The sequence below is a fragment of the Eumetopias jubatus genome, unplaced genomic scaffold, assembly GCF_037043125.1.
Source record: "Eumetopias jubatus isolate StellerSeaLion01/CBP00866 unplaced genomic scaffold, mEumJub1_p1.0 scaffold_17, whole genome shotgun sequence".
In the NCBI taxonomy this organism is placed as follows: domain Eukaryota; kingdom Metazoa; phylum Chordata; class Mammalia; order Carnivora; family Otariidae; genus Eumetopias; species Eumetopias jubatus.
In genome coordinates this window covers 76,628,070-76,648,854 of record NW_028274823.1, presented here as the reverse complement: position 1 = coordinate 76,648,854, position 20,785 = coordinate 76,628,070, and the positions used below count along the sequence as shown (strand labels likewise).

Genomic DNA, 20,785 nt, shown 5'->3' with positions numbered 1-20,785 from the left:
GAGTAAGTTAATGGGGTGGGGAAGGTAGGTAGCTTTATTTTTATTTTAAAGCTTTTATTTTTAAAGAAGATGATCAGGAAAGGAAGGTATTCATGCTCTGCCATTTGAGTAAAGACCTACATAATGTGAAAGCCATGACAAGACATGGAGAGAGAACATTCCAGGGAAGGGGAGTAGAACCTCAGGTATAAAGGTCTTGAATGCAGGCGTAAAGGTTTAGAGTGTTTGAGGAATAAGAAGACTGGTATAGCTGGAGCAAAGTGAGTGAGCTACGGAGAGTTGGAAAGGTAGGTAGGAGCCAGATTTTTTAAAAAAAGTATATTATGGGCCTTGTTCAGCACATAAGGATGTTGAATTTTAGTGTAAGTTGATAAGCTTTTGGAGGGATTTATACAAAATAGACTGTCAGGGTGTGTGACAGGAAATAGAGAAACCATGTAGGAGGTTTTTGCGTGAGACCAGATGGAAGGGAATAGGGTTCTGGAATAGGGCAGTAGAGTTGGAAGAAGTAAAAAGTGAGCAAATGAGCATCGTATATAAGAGGTAACACCAACAAACTTGTCTGATGGAGTGAACGTAAGCTGTGAGAGTAGAAGTGAAATCAAAGATGATGTGGCATTTTGAGCATATTACAAAAAAAAATGTATCCTGACCAAGTTAATCTTATTCTAAGAATGCAAGGACAAGGCTTTTAGGTCTTCAACACAGTTCAACACGTGTTCCTAATTTTTAAAAAATTTAATAGGAATGATGGATCCATCCTTAATGTGATAATTTTAATCCTAACATTAGCATTGCCACCATCTTGCTTTTTGGGAAATAGTAGAGGAATTCTCACTTAGGTGAGGGACCAAGACAAGGGTACCCACTCTCTTCTTTACTGCTGGAGGTATTAGTATACCAAACGAGAAAAAAGCAACCAGAGGCACAAACATTTTTGAAGAATAAGTAAAACTATCTCCATTTATAGATGACAAAAGTATACTAGAAAACTCAAATAATGAACAAAATGATTAAAAAATGCATTAAGATAGCAGGCTATAAACTTAATATACAAAAACCCATATCTTCATAAATATAAACAACGAGAAGATATGACGAAACTAAATCCCCATTTACATTAAGCAGTGAAAGAAGATGAAATATATAGGAGTAAATGAATCAATAAATCTGCACAACCTAGAGGAGGAAAGCTTCAAAACACTACTGAGAGACACAAAGTAGGCTTCAAGAAATGGACTGATGTCTTTGTAGCATAAAGATGTTAATTCTCTCCACGTTAACGTATAAATTTAATGTGATCTTCATAAAAGTGCCAATAGTTTTCTACTGGAGCTGGACAAGTTGTTACAGCTTAAGTTCTGTGGGAAGCAGATTCTGAGACCATGGTTAGTGGGCAAGGGGTTAATTAGGGACCGCTCATGGCACCGACAGCTCGGGGAGTGAAAAGAGCAGAGGGAGAGGTAAAGCTATGAGTCAGCCTCTGTGGAAACATCAGGTGACCCTCTGGGAGTCCTTCAGATGGGATGGCCCTCCAGAGGTGTCCCCACTTGCAGGAGAGGTCTGTGCCTTTGCAGCCCTACATCAGTCATCTGATGAAGGCCACCATTGGAAGGGGTGGTGTGACCTTGGGCAAAGTGGCTGTCTTCAGCTGAGGTTGGCTGCCTCATTTCCAGAATTTCAGAAGCTAATGTTTCCGGAAGCTGGGGTAATAAACCCTTATTCCTGAAGGGTGATGTGAGCAGCACGTTGCAGTGTCCACTACAGTCTACTCCTTGCACTGTGTATTAGTTTTCTACCACTGCATTACAAATTAGCCTAGAATGTAGCAACTTAAAACAGCACACTGAGAAGGTGGCATTTGGGGAAGATCTAAAGGGAGTAAGAAAGCAAGTCATGTTGGTATCTGGAGCAAGCAATACTTCAGGCAGAGGGAACGGCAGGAGCAAAGGCCCTGAGACCACAGTGTGTCTCATGTATTTGAGGAACAACATGGAGGCCAGTGAAGAAGGGGCAGAGAGCAGAGGAGCCAGACCATGGAAGGCATTCTTGGCCATTATAGGGACTTGGATTTTGAACTGACCCAATTTTCAGAGGTATTGTATGTGGGGTAAGAAAGCAAGGAGTCGAGGTTGATGCCAGGATTTGGGCCTGAAGATCTAGAATAATGGAGTTGCTGTTTACTGAGATGGCAATAAGAATGTCCTGTGGAGGGGCACCTGGGTGGCTCAGTCGTTAAGCATCTGCCTTTGGCTCAGGTCATGATCCCAGGGTCCTGGGATCAAGCCCTGCATCGGGTGCCCTGCTCAGCGGGAAGCCTGCTTCTCCCACTCGCACACCCCTTGCTTGTATTCCCTTTCTTGCCATGTCTCTTTCTCTGTCAAATAAATAAATAAAATCTTTAAAAAAAAAAATGTCCTGTGGAGATATCAGCGAGGCATTGGACACACAAGCCAGGAGCTCGAGGAACCTGCAGTTGCCAAACAAACATCCCTTTGCCTGGAAATCTCCTTCTCTAGGAAACTTCTAGTCCTACCCATTTTACATGTTACCAAAAGGAGGCATTCCCTGACAACTCCATGGTCAGAGTTGACCACTCTCTCCTCCTGTTGCCAGTCTCTATGTATTGTTGCCTCTTCCTCTGTAATATAGGTGTTAATTATTCTATTTGTTGAGATGTCTATTTTTTTTTTTTTTTAGAGCAAATGTTCGCGTGCATGTGTCAGAGAGGGAGGGGCAGAGAGAGAGGGAGAGAGAGAATCCCAAGCGGGTTCCATGCCCAGTGCAGAGCCCAACATGGGGCTCAGTCTCACGGTCCTGAGATCATGACCTGAGCCAAAATCAAGAGTCAGACACTTAACCGACTGAGCCACTCAGGTGTCCCTATTGAGTTGCCTATTATGTGTCCGAGGCATTGGGGATAAAATAATGAATAAAGCAACATCTCAATCCTGACAGTGGGGGATACAGACAATAAACAAGTCAGTAATATTCAGGCAGTGGCAAGTGCTATAAAAAGAATATAAAACAGGGTGTGGGGTGCATATTGGGCACTACTTTGGAGAGTCGGGTCAGGGAAGGTCCTGGATGAGGTGAAGGGAGCAGGTCATAAGATGTGGTGTGACAGTATGGGCAAAGAGAAGGCTGCTGTAAAGGCCTCGTGGCAGAAGGGAGAGCATGGTGCCTGCTGTGTGGACGACAGATGGTAGTAGAAGCAAGGAACCTGGAGGGGTCTAGGCGGGAAGGGAAGCGGTGGCAGTGGAGGCGGTGGGAAGACATCGATAACGAATTGCTTGTAGGAGATAGGAAAGGAGTTTGGGCTTCCATTAAGTTCAATGTAAGAAAATCCAGAGTTTTTAACTATGGTTAAAATGTCCTGATGGGGGGGGGGCACCTGGGTGGCTCAGATGGTTAAGCGTCTGCCTTCGGCTCAGGTCATGATCCCAGCGTCGTGGGATCGAGCCCCACATCGGGCTCCTGGCTCAGCGAGGAGCCTGCTTCTCCCTCTGCCTCTCTCCCTGCTCATGCTTTTTCTCTATCTCTGTGTCTCAAATGAATAAATAAAATCTTTAAAAAAAATTGTCTTGATGGTGAAAATGGTCTGCCCCTGTCCTATGTCTACCCTCATCCCCCCACTAAAAGTCGGCTAAACTGCGTGGTTTTTTGTTTGTTTGTTTGTTTTTTTCAGTTCTCACAACTGTTCAAGCTGTATCACTTTATCCAAACACATGTTTTTCCTAACATTCATCCATCCTAAAATATTACCTCCTCAGAGGCCACCATCCATCAGCCCCCCCATTATTTTCCATCACAAACTCTGGTTGTTCCTTTGTAGCACTTACCACGATTTGTAGTTGAACAAACATACAAACGTGTGATTTCTATTCCCTCCTGTAGGCTGTAAGTTCCGGGTGGGGGAGTGCTTTTTTACATCTCTTTTTGTCCTAGACCCTACACAATGCCAGACAGACCGTGGGTGCTCAGTACACACTGAAGTGGGTGAGTGCTAGAGAGAACCCTAGTGAGTAAGGTAACAGTAAGATGCTGACGGACATTAAAGTAGAACGCTCTCCAGGGTCTGCAGAGGAGCAGTGTACTTGGACTTTAAAGTGTCAGAGGACTAATAACTTATTTTTTTTTAATTAATATTACATCTGGATGTCAGAAAAACTGCAGTTGTTTAAAATTCTGAACTCTGTAGATGCCACAGGATAGGAAGCTTTTTCTTCTTCCTACCACCACGTCACTGGTGCCCAGCACAGGGACACCTGGAGAGCATTGCAGAACCGTGCCACACATGTACTAATGTTAACCAATCTTTCTCTCAAGGTCAATCTGAAGAGACCATGTCCTTTCTGGGCAGAAGATGGCCATTGTTCAATAAAAGACTGCCATGTGGAGCCCTGTCCAGAGGTAAAATAAATTAAAAAAAATAATAGGGAAAACATTGCTTCCTCTTGGGCTCTTAGATAAGTGTGAATTTGTATTTTAGGCCACTTTTGATGGATTTAGACTTGTCCTCAAATTCATATGGTGTCAGCTCTCTTTTTAACCAGATTACTGAAGATTTATTTTATACTCATCACCAAAATGGGTTTGAAGACACTCTTGTATCCAGTAGTATAGATTGGTTGTGGAAGTATAGTATGATTCTAAGACAAATGGAAAATTGGGGGCCTGTTCTAGGACTGGATCTACAATTGGCTAACTCTGATTTCAGGCTTTATTGAATATGCATCTTGTTTCATAAGAAAAGTGATGCTACTGGGCCTTAAATTTTACATTTAGAATGGGAATTAGAAGTGGGTAAAGAGGAGGAATTTCACTTGGTCTTGTTACCTTAAAAAAAAAAAGCTATACTTACATTTTAGACTTTGTTTTTTGACATCTAGCATAGTTGATACTTCTTAAACAGTAATTCATTATAAGTTCTGTTTTCATTTCACTTTTTGCTTTTCTTACCTAATCAGTTAATCTAGTTATCCTTAAAAATGGGAAAAAACCATCTTAACCAATGTCCTTTCTAAAGGGACAATTAAAAAAACTCTCTTCATTTTCCTTTGAGAATAAAATGTTTTTTTTTTAACTTTTTAGTTTGAAATAATTTCAGACCTACAGAAAAATTGGGAGAATAATACCAACAGTCCTCACTTATTTTTGTTCAGATTCCCTAAATGTTTATCACGTTTGCTTTATTATTCTCTGTATATATACATGTTAATATTTTCTGAATTATTTGGGTATAAGTTACTAACATGGTGATACTTTACCCCTAATTACTTGAGTGTGTTTCCTTAAAAACAAGATTATTCTCTTATCTAACCACAATGTAATTAAAAAAATCAGGAAATTAACATTAATTATAATACTAATGTCTAATTTATAGACCTTAGTCATACATTGCTAAATGACTTAATGTGCTATATAGCTAAAAAAAAGTGTTAAAATATAGTGTTATATTCATTTCATGTGTACAAAATAGTGATTCAGTAGTTCCACGTATTACTCAGTGCTCATCAAGATAAGTGTACTCTTAATCCACTTCACCTGTTTCAGCCATTGCCCCCTCCCACCTCCCTTCTGGTAACCATCTGTTTGTATAGTTAAGAGTTGTTTGGTTTGTCTCTCTCTCTCTTTTTTGTTCTTTTGTTTGTTTTGCTTCTTAAATTCCACATATGAGTGAAATCATATGGTAATTATCTTTCTCTGACTGGCTTATTTCCCTAAGCATTATACTCTCTAGATCCATCCATGTTTTTGCAAATGGCAGGACTTCATTCTTTTTTTTATGGCTGAATAATATTCCATTGTATAAGTATATACCACATCTTCTTTATCCATTCATCTATTGATGGATGCTTGGGCTGCTTCGTGGTTTGTCTATTGTAAATAATGATGCTATAAACATAGGGGTGCATATATCCCTTCAAATTAGTGATTTTGTATTCTTTGGGTAAATACCTAGTAGTGCAATTGCTGCATCATAGGGTAGTTCTATTTTTGATTTTTCAAGGAATCTGCATGCTGTCTTCCACAGTGGCTGCACCAGCTTGCATTCCCACCAACAGTGTAGGAGGGTTCCCCTTTCTCCGCATCCCCGCCAACATCTGTCTTTTCCTGACTTGTTAAGTTTAGCCATTCTGACTGGTGTGAGGTGGTCTCTCATTGAGATTTGGATTTGGATTGCCCTGATGTCAAGTGATGTTGAGTATTTTCTCATGTGTCTGTTGGCCATCTGGATGTCTTCTTTGGAGAAATGTCTGTTCATGTCTTCTGCCCATTTTTTAATTGGATTATTTGGGATTTTTTGGTGTTGAGTTGTATCAGTTCTTTATATAATTTGGATAATAACCCTTAATTGGTTATATCATTTGCAAATATCTTCTCCCAATTAGTAGGTTGTCTTTTAGTTTTATTGGTTGTTTCCTTTGCTGTGCAGAAGCTTTTTATTTTAGTGTAATCTCACTAGTTTATTTTTGCTGTTGTTTTACTTGCCTCAGGAGACTTACCTAGAAAGATATTGCTGTGGTCAGCGTCCGAGAAATAACTGCCTGTGCTGTCTTCTAGGAATTTTATGGTGTTAGGTCTCACATTTAGGTCCCTAATCCATTTTGAGTTTTTGTGTACAGTGCAAGGAGTCCAGTTTCATTCTTTTGCATGTAGGCATGCAGTTACCCTTTGCTGAAGAGACTTTTTCCCATTAAATATTCTTGCCTTCTTTGTCCGAGATTAATTGACAATAGCATCATGGCTTTATTTCTGTGCTCTGTATTTTGTTCTGTTGATCTATGTGTCTTTTTTTGTGCCAGCACCATACCGTTTTGATTACTACAGATTTGTAATATAATTTGAAATCTGGAATCATGTTCCCTCCAGTTTTGATTTTCTTTTTCAAGATTGCTTTGGCTATTCGGGGTCTTTTGTGGTTCCATACAAATTTTAGGATGTGTTTTTTCTAGTTCTATGAAAAATGCTGTTAATATTTTGATACGGATTGCATTAAATGTGTAGCTTGCTTTGGGTAGTGTAGACATTTTACCAGTATTTGTTCTTGTAATCCATGAGCATGGAATGTCTTTACATTTCTTTGTGTCATCTTCAGCTTCTTTCATGAGTGTTTTATAGTTTTCACAATCAGGTCTTTCACCTCTTTGCTAAGTTTATTTGTAGCTGTTTTATTATTTTTGGTGCAGCTGTAAGTGGGATTGTTTTCTTAATTTCTCTTTCCCCTGCTTCCTTATTAGTGTATAGAAATGTAACAGATTTTTGTACATTGATTTATGTCCTGAACTTAACTCATTTTTCAGGTCTAGTAGTTTTTTGGTGGAGTCTTTTGAGTTTTCTATATATAGTATGTCATCTGCAAATAGTGAGTGTTTGACTTCTTCCTTACCAATCTGGTTGCCTTTTACTCCTTTTTGTTGTCTGATTGCTGTCACTAGGACATCTAGTACTATGCTGAATAAAAATGGTGAGAGTGACATCCTTGTCCTGTTCCTGACGCTAGGGGAAAAGCTCTCAGTTTTTCCCCATTGAGTATAATATTAGCTATGGGTTTTCTGTCTAAGGCCTTTATTATAGTTGAGGTATGTTTCCTATAAACCTACTTTGTTGAGGGTTATTAATCATGCATGGATGCTGTATTTTATCGAATGCTTTTTCTGCCTCTCTTGAAATGATCCTAAGGTTCTTTTCCTTTCTCTTACTGATATGATGTATCACACTGATTGATTTGCAAATATTGAACCACCCTCGCAACCGGGAATAAAGCCCACTTGATCATGGTGAATGATTTTTTTTTAATGGATTGTTGGACTTGGTTTGCTAGTATTTTGTAGAGGATTTTTGCATCTGTGTTCATCAAAGGTATTGGCCTGTAGTTGTTTGTGTATTTTTAATTAAAAAAAATCTTTTTATTATTATTTTTTTTTGTAGTTCTGTTTTTTAGTGGTGTCTTTATCTGGTTTCGGTATCAGGATAATGCTGGCCTCAGAGAATGAACTTGGAAATTTTCCTTCCTCTTCTATTTTTTTTTTTTTTAAATAGTTTGAGAAGAATAGGTATTAACTCTTCTTGGAATGTTTGGTAGAATTTGCCTATGAAGCTGTCTGGTCCGGGAGTTTTGTTGGAATTTTTTGATTACTGATTCAATTTCATTGCTGGTTATCAGTCTGTTCAAATTTTCTTTCTTCCTGTTGCTGTTTTGGTAGATTATATGGATCTAGAAATTTGTCCATTTCTTCTAGGTTGTCCAGTTTTTTGGTATATAATTTTTCATAATATTCTCCTACAGTTGCTTGTATTTTTGTGGTGTCTGTTGTTACTCTCTTTCATTTGCAATTTTGTTTGGGTCCTCTCTCTTTTTCTCTCTCTCCCTTTTTTTAAATGAGCCTGGCTAGAGGTTTATCAATTTTGTTGATCTTTTGTAGGAACCAGCTCCTGATTTCATAGATCTCTTCTATTTTGTTTTTAAAATTTTTCTGTATCATTTATTTGTGCTCTGATCTTTATTATTTCCTTCTGCTCGTTTTGGGTTTTGCTATTCTTTTTGCATCTCCTTTATGTGTAAATTTAGGTTGTTTGAGATTTTTCCTGCTTCTTGAGGTAGGCCTGTATTGCTCTAAACTTCCCTCTTAGAACTACTTTTGCTGCATCCTCAAGATTTTGGACCATTGTTTCATTTTCATTTGTTTCCATGTAATTTTTTATTTCTTCTTTGATGTCTTGGGTGACTCATTCAGTGTTTAGTAGCATGTTATTTAACCTCTATGAATTTGTGCTCTTTCCAGATTTTTTCTTGCGGTTGACTTCTAGTTTCATAGTGTTGTGGTCAGAAAAGATGCATGGTATGACTTCGATCTTCTTGACTTTGTTGAGGCTTCTTTTCTGGGCTAATAAGTGATCTGTTCTGGAGAATGTTCTGTGTGCCCTTGCAAAGAATATGTATCTGCTGTTTTAGGATGGAATGTTCTGAAACTATCTTTTAAATCCATCTGGTCTGGTGTGTCATTCAAAGCCATTGTTGTTGTTGTTTTTTAAGATTTTATTTATTCATTTGACAGAGAGAGACACAGCGAGAGAGGGAACACAAGCAGGGAGAGTGGGAGAGGGAGAAGCAGGCTTCCCATGGAGCAGGGAGCCCGATGCGGGGCTTGATCCTAGGGCCCTGGGATCATGACCTGAGCTGAAGGCAGACGCTTAACGACTGAGCCACCCAGGCACCCCTAAAGCCGTTGTTTCCCTGTTGATTTTCTGTTGGGACAATCTGTCCATTGATGTAAGAGGGGTGTTATAGTCCCCTCTTGTTATTGTATTCCTATCAATTAGTTTTTTTATGTTTAACTGTTTGTGTATTTGGGTGCTCCTGAGTTGTGTGCATAAATATTTATAATTGTTATATCTTCTTGTTGGAGTCTCCCCTTCATTATTGTATAGTGTTCTTCTTTGTCTCTTGTTACAGTCTTTGTTTTAAAGTCTATTTTGTTTGATAGAAGTATTGCTACTCTGGCTTTCTTTTGACCTCCATTTGCATGACAAATCTTTCTTCATCCTCTTACTTTCAATCTGCAGTTGTTTTTAGGTCTGTAATGAGTCTATTGTAGGCAGCATTATAGATGGATCTTGTTTTTTTATCCACTCTATGTAATCCAGAGACATCCACCCTATGTCTTTGGATTAGAGCATCTAGTCCATTTATATTCAAAGTTGTTATTGATAAGTATAAATTTATTACCAAGTTGTTACTTGCTTTGTGATTGTTTTGTAGTTTTTCTCTAATCCTTCCCTTGCTCTTTTTCGTGGTGTTTTGCCTTTCTTTAGTGATATACTTGGATTCCTTTTTCTTTATTCTTTTCATATCTGATGCTGGTTTTGATTTGTGGTTACCATTAGGTTTGTATATAGCATCTTCCGCATATAGCAGTCTATGTTAAGTTGATGGTTGCTTAAGTTTGAACCCATTCTTTATTCCTTTCTGCCCAACATTTTAGGTATATGGTGTCATATTTTGTATCCTTTGTGAATCTCTTGACTGATATTTACAGATATACTTATTTTTATACTGCTTTTATGTTTCCTACTTTTCATACTCTTAATTCCAGTTTTTTCGTTCCAAAGTGTCCCCTTTAACATTTGTTGTATGGCTGGTGTAGTAGTCATAAATTCCTATAGGTTTTGTCTGAGAAACTCTTTATCTTTCCTTCTATTCTGAATGACAGCCTTGCTGGATAGAGTATTCTTGGCTGCAGATTTTTCTTTTCAGTGCTTTCAATATATCATGCCACTCTCTTCTGGCCTACAAAGTTTCTGCTAAAAAAAAATCAGCTGATAGATTTTTGTGGTTTCCCCTTGTATGTAGCGGTTTTCTTTTCTCTTGCTGCTTTTAAAATTTTTTCTTAATCACTACTTTTTGCCATTTTAATTACTATGTGTCTTCGTGTGGATCACCTTGGGTTGATTTTTGTCTGGGGATCTCTGTGCCTCCTGGATCTCAGTATCTGTTTCCTTCCCCAGATTCAGGAAGTTTTTAGCTATTGTTTCTTCAACTAAAATTTCTCTTTTCTTTTTCTTCTTCTTCTGGGATCCCTGTAATTTGAATGTCATTACACTTAATGGAGTCACTGAGTTCCCTAAGTCTGTTCTCATTTTGTATAATTTTTTTTCTCTCACATGCTCAGCTTGATTACTTTCCATTACTCTGTCTTCCAGGTTGTTAATTCATTTGCCTGTTTCCTCTAGCCTACTATTTATTCCATTTAGTGTATTTTTATTTTCATTATTGTGTTCTTCATCTCTGATGTGTTCTTTTTTATTTCTGTGTTAAGGGTCTCACTGATGTCCTCCACTCTTTTCTCAAGTCCAGTGAGTATGTTTATGATCATTACTTTAAATTTTCTATCAGTCATACTACTTACATCCATTTCACTTTGGTCTCTTGCTGTGATTTTTTTTTAAATTAACATATAATGTATTATTTGTTTCAGGGGTACAGGTCTGTGATTCATTAGTCTTATGCAGTTCACAGCGCTCACCATAGCACATACCCTCCCTGGTGTCCCTCACCCAGCCACCCCATCCTTCCCACCCCACCTCCACTCCAGCAACCCTCAGTTACTTTCCTGAGATTAAGAGTCTCTTATGGTTTATCTCCCTCTCTGGTTTCATCTTGTTTCATTTTTCCTTCCCTTCCCCTATGATCCTTTCTCAAATTCCTCATATCAGTGAGATCGTATGATACTTGTCTTTCTCTGATTGACTTATTTCGCTTAGCATAATACCCTCTAGTTCCATCCATGAAGTTGCAAATGGCAAGATTTCTTTTTTTTTTGATGGCTATGTAATCCATTGTATATTATATACCACATCATCTTTATCCATTCATCTGTTGATGGACATCTAGGCTCTTTCCATAGTTTGGCTATTGTGGACATTGCAGCAATGTCCACAATAGTCAAAAACAGCGGGGTGCATGTGCCCCTTCGGATCACTACATTTGTATCTTGGGGGTAAATACCCAGCAGTGGAACTGCTGAGTTGTAGGGTAGCTCTCTTTTCAACTTTGTGAGGAACCCCTGTACTGTTTTCCAGAGTGGCTGCACCAGCTTTCTTGTTGTGGTTTTGTCCTGTTCTTTCATTTGGGACATATTCCTCATCTCATTTTGTCTTATTCTCTATATCTGTTTCTGTGTGTTTGGCAAAGTCAGCTATGCGTCCTCTTGAAGTTCATGGCCTTATGAAGAAGAGGTGCTGTATTGCCCCGCAGTGCAGTTGTCCCCTGTTCTCCAGGACCTGGCAGTTCAGGGAGTGTCTCCTATGTGTGTTGCATATGCTCTGCTATTGTATCCTGGCTACTTTTTCCTTTAATCTAGTTGTCTGCAGAGGCTCTCTTAGCCTGTTGTGGGCTGTTGTTTGGTGCCCTGCTGGGGTGTGGCACATTTTAACAAGGTGTGCTGGTCTGTTTGTGAAATGATACCTGTTGCCTGCACTGGTGGTTGGGAGGCTGTGTGGGTGGGGGACCAGTTTTAACAGGGTGTGCCTTGAGTTTCTGCAGGACCCACAGCTCCTGGACCAAGGCCCTGCAACGTGTGGGTCAGGAGAAGCTGCATTGGCGATGTTTACATTGGTGGTCTTCTGTGGGAGGGGATCCGCAGCCAGAACTGAGGCAAATGTGTTGAAAAGGGGATCTGCCCAAGGTGGGTAGGGCTCAGTGTAAGCAATTTAGGTAGGGGGTGTTGCATAGTGCTGGTTCCTGCAGATGCTTATGTGTTATGCTGGGTTAGGGGTAGGGGGTGAGGGAAATGGTGCCTGCCTCCTTTGTTCCTGGAAGGGTCTCTCCCTGTGATCCCTGACTCTCTGGACATGCTCTGAGATTAGTAAGTAAATCTCCCTCCCGTAAGCCCTAGGCGTTTTTCAAATTGCTGCTTCTGTGCTGTAGCTACCTGGGCTGTTTGCATGCTCTCTTTTTTAAGAGCAGGAACTCTACTTCCTAATGCCTTTCAGACTCTTCCCAGAGTGGAGCTGCTGATTTTTCAGATTCCAGGCTTCAAGTCCCGCTGGTTGTAGGAACTCATGAAATTTGGACCCTCTGGCGTTCAAAGTCAAAAGTTATGGGGATTGGTCTTCCCCGTGCACGTGTGATAGTCTGTTTCTCACCCTCTCCGTGCCTCCAGCTCTTGACTGTGGACAGCCAAGGCCTGTTTGATTCCCCACTGCATCTCTACCCTTCCTGCCCAATTCGATGTGGCCTCTTCTTTGCCTTTAGTTGTGGAGTTTGTTCTGCCAGACTCTGGGTTGTTTTCTGGATTATTTGTGCTGATGTTTCTGTTACCTAGCTGTGCCCACGGGGTGAGGTGAGCTGGGGTCCTCCTGCCCTGCCATCTTCCCGGCCTCAGTCCCAGCTCGGTTTGGTTTGTTTCATGCTGGATTTTAGTTATTAGTTTTACATTTATCATTACTTCTAATAATTCTCTTTTGTGATTGTTATCTGTTGTTCATGACAATCACCTGTGATGCCTACCCCAGTATTTCTGGAAGGCTTGTTGTTAAGATTTGCGGAAGTCAAGTTACTGCATTTAGTAGCATCAAACCTTTAAAAAAACTGCTAAAGATTTTGGTTTTAGCACATTATACTGTACTAGTCAGAGGACACACTGCAGCCAGAAGTCACTTTTGGTTAATATTTATTCCACGTTTTAAATTCAGGGTGCGTGGCTGCTAGATTTGACTTGAGTTTTATAGTCTTTTCTGCCTTCTGTTAGATGTACTAGAAAACACCGAAATAATAAAATACTGACAGCAAGTAACATTTTAATCTATTAATCTTTTTATTGATTAGGGAAATCTCTCTTATTATTTATTCCATTATTCTGACAGGAAGATATTTATTCTGAATATTTGGTTAAATTTACCTATGTTAAAATTTATCATGAAACATGAAAAGATTTTAATAGGTAATTTGCTACGCCGTAGATTCAGATGTTGGAAATCGGTCCCCTAGATTGATCAGAGGACCAACCTGTGATTTTCTGCTTTCGGATTTGATTTTTTGTTTAAAATTGTGTCTGATAAACCAGTTATGATTTCTAGATTTGTTTATTAAAGCCCCAAAACTAATTATTGGCTTTGTAGAAAAGAAAGCTGGATCTACATGTGGATTTTCTATTAGTAAACCCTGATTACTTAGATTGGCAAACCCTAGGTGAATCCTATGGACCAAAGAACTAATTCTTTTGGTATTAATCCCAAACTGCCTTCACTTTAAATGTCAATTTAGAGCTGAAATTAAGATTGAGCATAAAATTTTTCAAAGAACTTTGAAAATTTTTAGAGCTTCTGTTTCTGTGGTAAGAAAGTTTGTGGAAAAGTGATTTTTGTCAGGTTTTTTTTAAACTTAAAAATTATGTAAACTATTCCATACTGCATGAGTTCAAATTATAGCTGATTTTGACACTCTTATTTTGTATATGTCATTCAGTTTGCTAAACTATGATTTACAAGTCCATAAATTGGTGTAATTCTTTACCATTTATCTTAAAAGAGGTAGTATGAAAACAGAATTTGAGTGTTCAGTTTTTCATCATAGACTAAAATAGGCTTTGTATTTGAGCAATGGCATTACTAATTTGTGAACAAATCTCAAAAAAAAAAAGATAACTTCCTAAATTTTTCTTGTTGCTATTCTTTTAAGAGCAAAATTCCAGTCGGAATTAAAGCTGGGAGTTCTAATAAGGTGAGTCACTTTTCTTCCTTGAATATTTTTGCTTTACATTGTGAAACTTACCATTTACTGCTTGACAGTGGTTGCAGAAGAGAACTGTACTGGGGCTAGTTGGGAGTGGGCACATTTTGCCCCACAGTCCCAACTTTCTAATTCTTGCAGCAAGCAGAGAGCTTGTATGTTTTTATAGTTAAATTATATAGCTTCTTTTGAGATATTTCAATTCTGTTTTCTTTAGAAGAACTATAGAAGTATAGTATAACCACAGTATCAGATGGCCTGTGCAACAGGTGCTGTATCGTGCATGTATTTTTAGTCTTGTGTTCCAACTAATCAACCTGTCCTATTCAGGATTATATTTTATAGACCAAACAGTTAGATCAAGGTATTTGGAGCATAGTACTTTTAAATGGCATTAAAATATTGCTGTGTTAAAAGATTACCCTTTTCTTCTTATAAGCACGTCATAATTTACTTAGCTGTGCGTGTTTTTAGATAACCGTTTACTTCTAGTTTTTCACTGTCATGTACACAGAATAAAGATCATCATACCCTCTCCCTCTGCTTTCTCTCTCCATTTTCTTTTTGTGTTTTCTCCCCTGTGTGGTCTTTTTGTTTGTGTTTACTCTCCTTTATTTTTGTTTCAGATATAAAATAAAGTGTTAGAGACATTTGACATCCCTTCTGGACTCCTTCCCAAACCCATTCTGTTTCCTCCCTCCCCAGAGATAGCCACTTTTTTGAAATGGATGTGTGTCCTTTTGCAATACTTCTTACTTTTCAACTTCCATTGCATGTGTACCCACAAGTAATGTATAGATCTTTTAATACGTAGTTTTAAAACATTAAGATTATATTTTTTATTTTAAAAATATTTTCTCAGGGCGCCTGGGTGGCTCAGTTGGTTAAGCGACTGCCTTCGGCTCAGGTCATGATCCTGGAGTCCCGGGATCGAGTCCCACATCGGGCTCCCTGCTCTGCGGGGAGTCTGCTTCTCCCTCTGACCCTCTTCCCTCTCGTGCTCTCTATTTCTCATTCTCTCTTTCTCTGAAATAAATAAATAAAATCTTTAAAAAAATATATTTTTTCAGTTATTTTTTACTCTGCATTATGCTTTCGAAATTTTGTCTCTGTTGATATATGTAGCTTTGTTAATTTTAATAGTTGTGTAGTATTCAATTGTATATCATTGGTTAGCTTTTCCTCTGTTGATGGACATTTCAATTGTTTTGAGTTTTTTGCTATTACAAATAGTGATGTACCAGCATTTTCATCCTTTGTCTTATTGTGTACGCATGTAAGAGTTTTCCTAAATCGATATTTAGAAGTAAGGTTGCTGGGCCATTGGTTATGCCTATCTCATATCTCAACATGATGAGATAGTACCAAATACCTTTCTAAAGTGGTTGTACTTCGTTTGTGGTTTTGTTTTTTTGTTTAAGATTTTATTTATTCATTTGAGACACAGAAATAGAGAGCATGAGCAGGGGGAGGCAGAGGCAGAGGCAGAGGGAGAAGCAGGCTCCCCGCCGAGCCAGGAGCCCGATGTGGGGCTTGATCCCAGGACCCTGGGATAATGACCTGAGCCGAAGGCAGACGCTTAACCGACTGAGCCACCCAGGCGCCCTGTGGTTTTGTTTTTAAGTGTTGCTCAGGATATGGTTTCAGTTGTAAGACTGTTGGTTCAAGGGTTTATGCATTTTTACAGCTTAGATAAACATTGTCAAATTGCTTTCCCAAGAGGGTTTTCTCAATTTACATCATCACCAACATACCAATGCTAATTGTTTTTAATGTCTTTTTTAGTTGGTGGGAATTTGTGACTACATATGTGAGAGGTATTGATAATGGGATGTATCTGTATCATTGTTGACAGATTGCCAGTGGAACTTGAAATAAAGAGAAAGGTAATAGTTATTACTAAACTTACTATGTACTTCCTTTCAGTACTCGAAAGTAGCAAACAATACCAAAGAATTAGAAGATTGTGAGCAAGCTAATAAACTGGGAGCAATTAACAGCACACTAAGGCAAGTTTTATTTTAGTAGTATAAAAAATATTCTCTTATTTAGTATATTTATATCAGAAATCTTCCGTTTTTCTTGTGATATTTGATAAAACAGTAAAGTTTCAAGTCATTCTTAAAAGGAAGAAGTTATTCTTCATCCTAAATTTCATGATTGCTTTGCTTCCTCCTCTTAGTGGATTTGTTCTTAAATTTCTAGAATGTATCATCAATAGTGACTTTATCAAAATGTAAAAATATAGAAGATTGCCCAAGTAGCAGGGCTTATGGATCCATTCTTCCTGGTTATTATAGTAAAAGGAACTTGAACCTCTAAGCCTTTTGTAAACAGTAATTCAATCTGTGTATTACATTTTGAACAGGGAAAGTTATGATTACCATAACTATTAAGTTTCTTGTTTTTTTTTTTTTCTAATGACTTTTCCTTATTTCCTCTAAGTAAAAACCTCCTTTTGAAGGCCAACATAATTTGTGAGTGGTCTCAGATCATGCACTATGAAATGACTGAACATATCTATAATTGGGTGTAGGGAATGGATTATTACTGATATTCTTTTTAATTTCCCTATTTGCTTAGGTTGGCATTTGGGTACTATAATTGTTAAAGACTTGATAAAGTTATCAGTCTTATTTATTGAAGAAAAATTTTAACATAGAAAACTGGAGAAGATAATATAATAAGATAATATAATAAATTCACTCCAAGTGAATAGATACTTTTTCTACCATGTTTTTAAGAAAAGAGAAATATCAAAGATAAATTTGAAATCCGCTACGCCCTAATTCCCAATCCTATTTTCTTTCCTTCTTTCTGAGCGGTAACTACTATCATGAATTTGCTGTATATCCGTCTATGCTTTTGTTTTTATTATATATAATGATGGTTATTTTATATATGATTTTATTTTTCCCTTATATAAAATAATACTGTATTTAACATTCTTCAAATTTATTTTTACACTGTACATTTTGCTTTCTAGATCTGTCCATGTTAAAACATGGAGATTTGTCTCATTCTTTCAACTGATGAACGGTTTTTATCATATGACTATCTCCTATTTTACTTATCTGTTCCCCTACTGATAGACATTTGAATTATTCAGATTTTTTACTTCTACAAATTATGCTACCTTGAGCACCCTTGATAATTTTTTTGGTGTACACGAGGAAATTTGGCATGCACTAGTAAAATTGCTGAATCTTAGGATTGCCCACGTGTACCTAGTCTCGATACTGCCTGATGACTTTCCAAAGCACTGTGTGGCTGTGTACTGCCTCCAGTGCTGAGAACTTGTTTGGTTCTCCGCATCCTTGCCGAAAATTGATAATGTTTGCACGTGGAATGGCATCTCATTTTTGTTTAATTTATATTTTGTTGATTACTAATGAGTTTGAGCATTATTTTCTCTGTTTATTGAATATTTGTGTTTCTTATGAATGAATGAATGCCTACAATATGTCAAGCACTGTTCTAGAGTATTAAGCATATAGTGGTGTACATGACAATTTCTTTTTCTCATGTAGCATAATCCTCTTTGGAGATATGCAGTTAATAAGTAAAACATATAAGAAGTAAGTAAAGTGATGATGAGTGCCTGGGAGAAGTAAAGCAGAGAAGAATGACAGAGGGCTCGGAGTGGTGGGGGTCGGGGCGGAGAAGTTGCACTGTTGTAAATTGGATGGTGAGAGAAAGCCACAGCGATAATGGGACATTTGCACAAAATGCCCATGAAGGTGTAAGTCATAAGTCATAATATGGCTGCCTGGGGAAGGAGTATCTAGGCATGCATAATTGTTAGTAAAAAGGACCTGTGGCAGGAGTGTGTCTGTATTTGAGGAATCACAAGAAGACCAGTGTGGCTGGTGTACAGTGGTCCAGGACAAAGTAGTAGAGGACCGAGTCAGAAGATGCTAGGGATGGGGGCAGGGGTAGGGTGGGTGGAGATTTTGAAAACAATTAGGAATACTGCTTTTAAACTGAGTGGACTGAAAAGTCATTGGAGGATTTTGAGAGAATGCTTTGAGGGAGCCAGGTGTTATGTTGTGGAAGCCTTGTTATGTGGTTATGGTAGTAATCCACGAAAGACAGGATGGTGATTTAGTTTAGGGTGATAGCAGTAGAAATGATGAGAAGGGGTCAGATTCTGGATAGATTTTAAAGATAGAGCTGACAGGATTTGCCGGAGGATTTGATGTGGGGTATGAAAAAAAGATAGGAACTATAAATGACTACAAGATTTGGAACTAGAAAAATGGGAGTTGCCATTTACTGAACTGGGGATACTTGCAGGAGGAACAAGTTTGATAGCAAATTATAGTTCAGCCTTGGACTTGCTACATTTGAGCTGTCTGTAAGACATCCAATTGGAGATGTTGAGCAGGTAGTTGGATCCACAAGTCTCAATTTCAGGGGAGAGAGAAAATGTGGGAGTCATGTGTGAATATATGGTGTTTAAAAACCATAAACCTGAATGGGATTACCCAGGAAAGAATATAACTAGAGAAGTCATCCAGGGATTGGGCCTTAAGTCATTGTAGGATTTTAAGGTAAAGTGCCTGTTTATATTCTTTGCTGCTGTTTCTCCATGGGGGGTAGGGTGGGGTGTGGAGGTGGGACAGTCTATACTTTTAAATTATTATTCATTTGTAGGCATTCTTCATATAATCTGATAATAATTCTTTGTTGGCTATATGGGTTGTTAGGGCTTATCTTTTAATTTTGCTTATAAATATTTTGAACAGAAGTTATTTTTTCAACTTTTAAATTCAAGTATAACACAGGTGTAATAAAGTATACAAATCTTAAGCATAAAGGTCAGTTTAATTTTACAGAGTGAACCCAACTCTGCAGCAACCATTCAGAACAGTGTACTTGCTGCCCCAAAGATGGCTGTGTGTACTTTCCTGGTCATTACCACCGTTCACAGTTAACCACGATTTTGAATTACAGTAGCAGAGATTAATTTTGCCTATTTATATAAATGAAATAACATGGAACGTATTTTTTTTGTGTCTGGCTTATTTTATTAAACATCATGTCATGAGAATCCTTCATGTTCTTGAACTTCGTAGTAGCATTTAATTCTTTTTTCATTGGTTTCCATAGTTAAGACTGCACCAAAATGTTTCCATCCTATCACTGATAGTTGGGAGTTTTCCACTTTGCAGCCATTTCAGAAAATACTGTGGTGGACATTTGGTGGTGCATTTGGTATGCATTTCTGTGTAGAGTATACCTAGAAGTGGAATTAAGTAATACTGCCAAGTGGTTTTCCCAAAATGACTCCTAAAATACATTGCCACTAATAGTGTACAAGAGTTCCTCATTCCACAACTTCTCCCATCCAAGTACTAACCAGGCCCGACCCTGCTTAGCTTCCGAGATCAGACGAGATCGGGCGCGTTCAAGGTGGTATGGCCGTAGACCTCATTCCACAACTTCTCCAACAATTGGTACTATAATTTTTAAACAGCTTTACTGAAATTTAATTGAACTGCAGTATACTGTACCTGTTTAAATATGCCATTTGGTGTTTTGACAAGTGTCCACTCATGAAAATCAGCTTAATCAAGATGGTTATCCTTTTTACCACCCTGAAAAGTTTTGTCATGCCCTTTGGAAATCACTCTACCCTGTTCCTTCCTGCCCCTGCATTTCCCACTTCTAAGGCTACTACTTTAACTCAGCGCCATCTTGACAGGAAGCGCTGGGCGAGGCCCAGGAAATTGTTAGGTAAGTAGTTTGGCATCCATCTTCAAACTGACTTTTAGAAAAGCTGGACTACGTTCCTTCTAACTCATTTGTAAGCCAGACTGGGCCAGCTCTGTTAGCATTAGATTAGCCTTCCCTATCTTTTCTGCTGCCATGGCTTTCAGGCAGGGTTTAGGTTGAAACAATCAGGAAAGCATCATCACATAAGGATGCTCAAAAGATAAAAGTTCCTCTAAGTTAGTCATATTGTTAACAAGAAAGTAGGAATTTATGTCACAATTGCTTTGTCCTTGACTATTTTCAAACAGAAGACTTAGCTAATTAAACGTAACTATGGCTATCAATCATCTTAGCTGTAACTAGAACTTAGGCATTCGTGTTTTATCGCATCCTGTATTCCAGCTGAGTCAACTACGATACAAGTATTTCCATTAACTTGTATTAAGTTAATTAAGTATTCCCATAGGAGAAAAAAAATCCCACCATGAATTAAATTGGAAACATTTATTGATAAAGTTGCTGGAGTGCAGCCAGCCTTATATATTCTTGGCTATGATAGTAACATATTTAGGAACTACGTCATTTGTACTTGGTACACAAATAATTTTTTTACATTATTTTTCCTATTGTGTGGTAAATGAAGAAGAACAGTTCTCTTACAGATGTTGCCATTACATATATACATGTATACCTGAATATAGGTTAACGTGAATATAGGTCAAAGTTTATTTGAATTACTATAGTTCCTCTATTAGTTCTCCAAGTAGCAATCTTGATTATAGATTTTATTAAATGTGAGGTAGTATAGAAAATGAATGATATGCCATGATT

General features: G+C 38.1%; 1 protein-coding gene across 2 annotated transcripts in view; it reads left to right on the top strand.

Annotated features, from left to right (window-relative positions):
- Positions 1 to 20,785, top strand: part of ERO1B (endoplasmic reticulum oxidoreductase 1 beta) — a 60,471-nt gene that overhangs the window by 11,157 nt on the left and 28,529 nt on the right. For both annotated transcript variants that reach the window (XM_088020153.1, XM_088020154.1), the window contains exons 3-5: positions 4,330 to 4,413; positions 14,186 to 14,227; positions 16,163 to 16,245. In XM_088020153.1, coding sequence (XP_087876279.1) covers positions 4,330 to 4,413; positions 14,186 to 14,227; positions 16,163 to 16,245 — 209 coding nt within the window. The remainder of the gene's footprint in view (positions 1 to 4,329; positions 4,414 to 14,185; positions 14,228 to 16,162; positions 16,246 to 20,785) is intronic.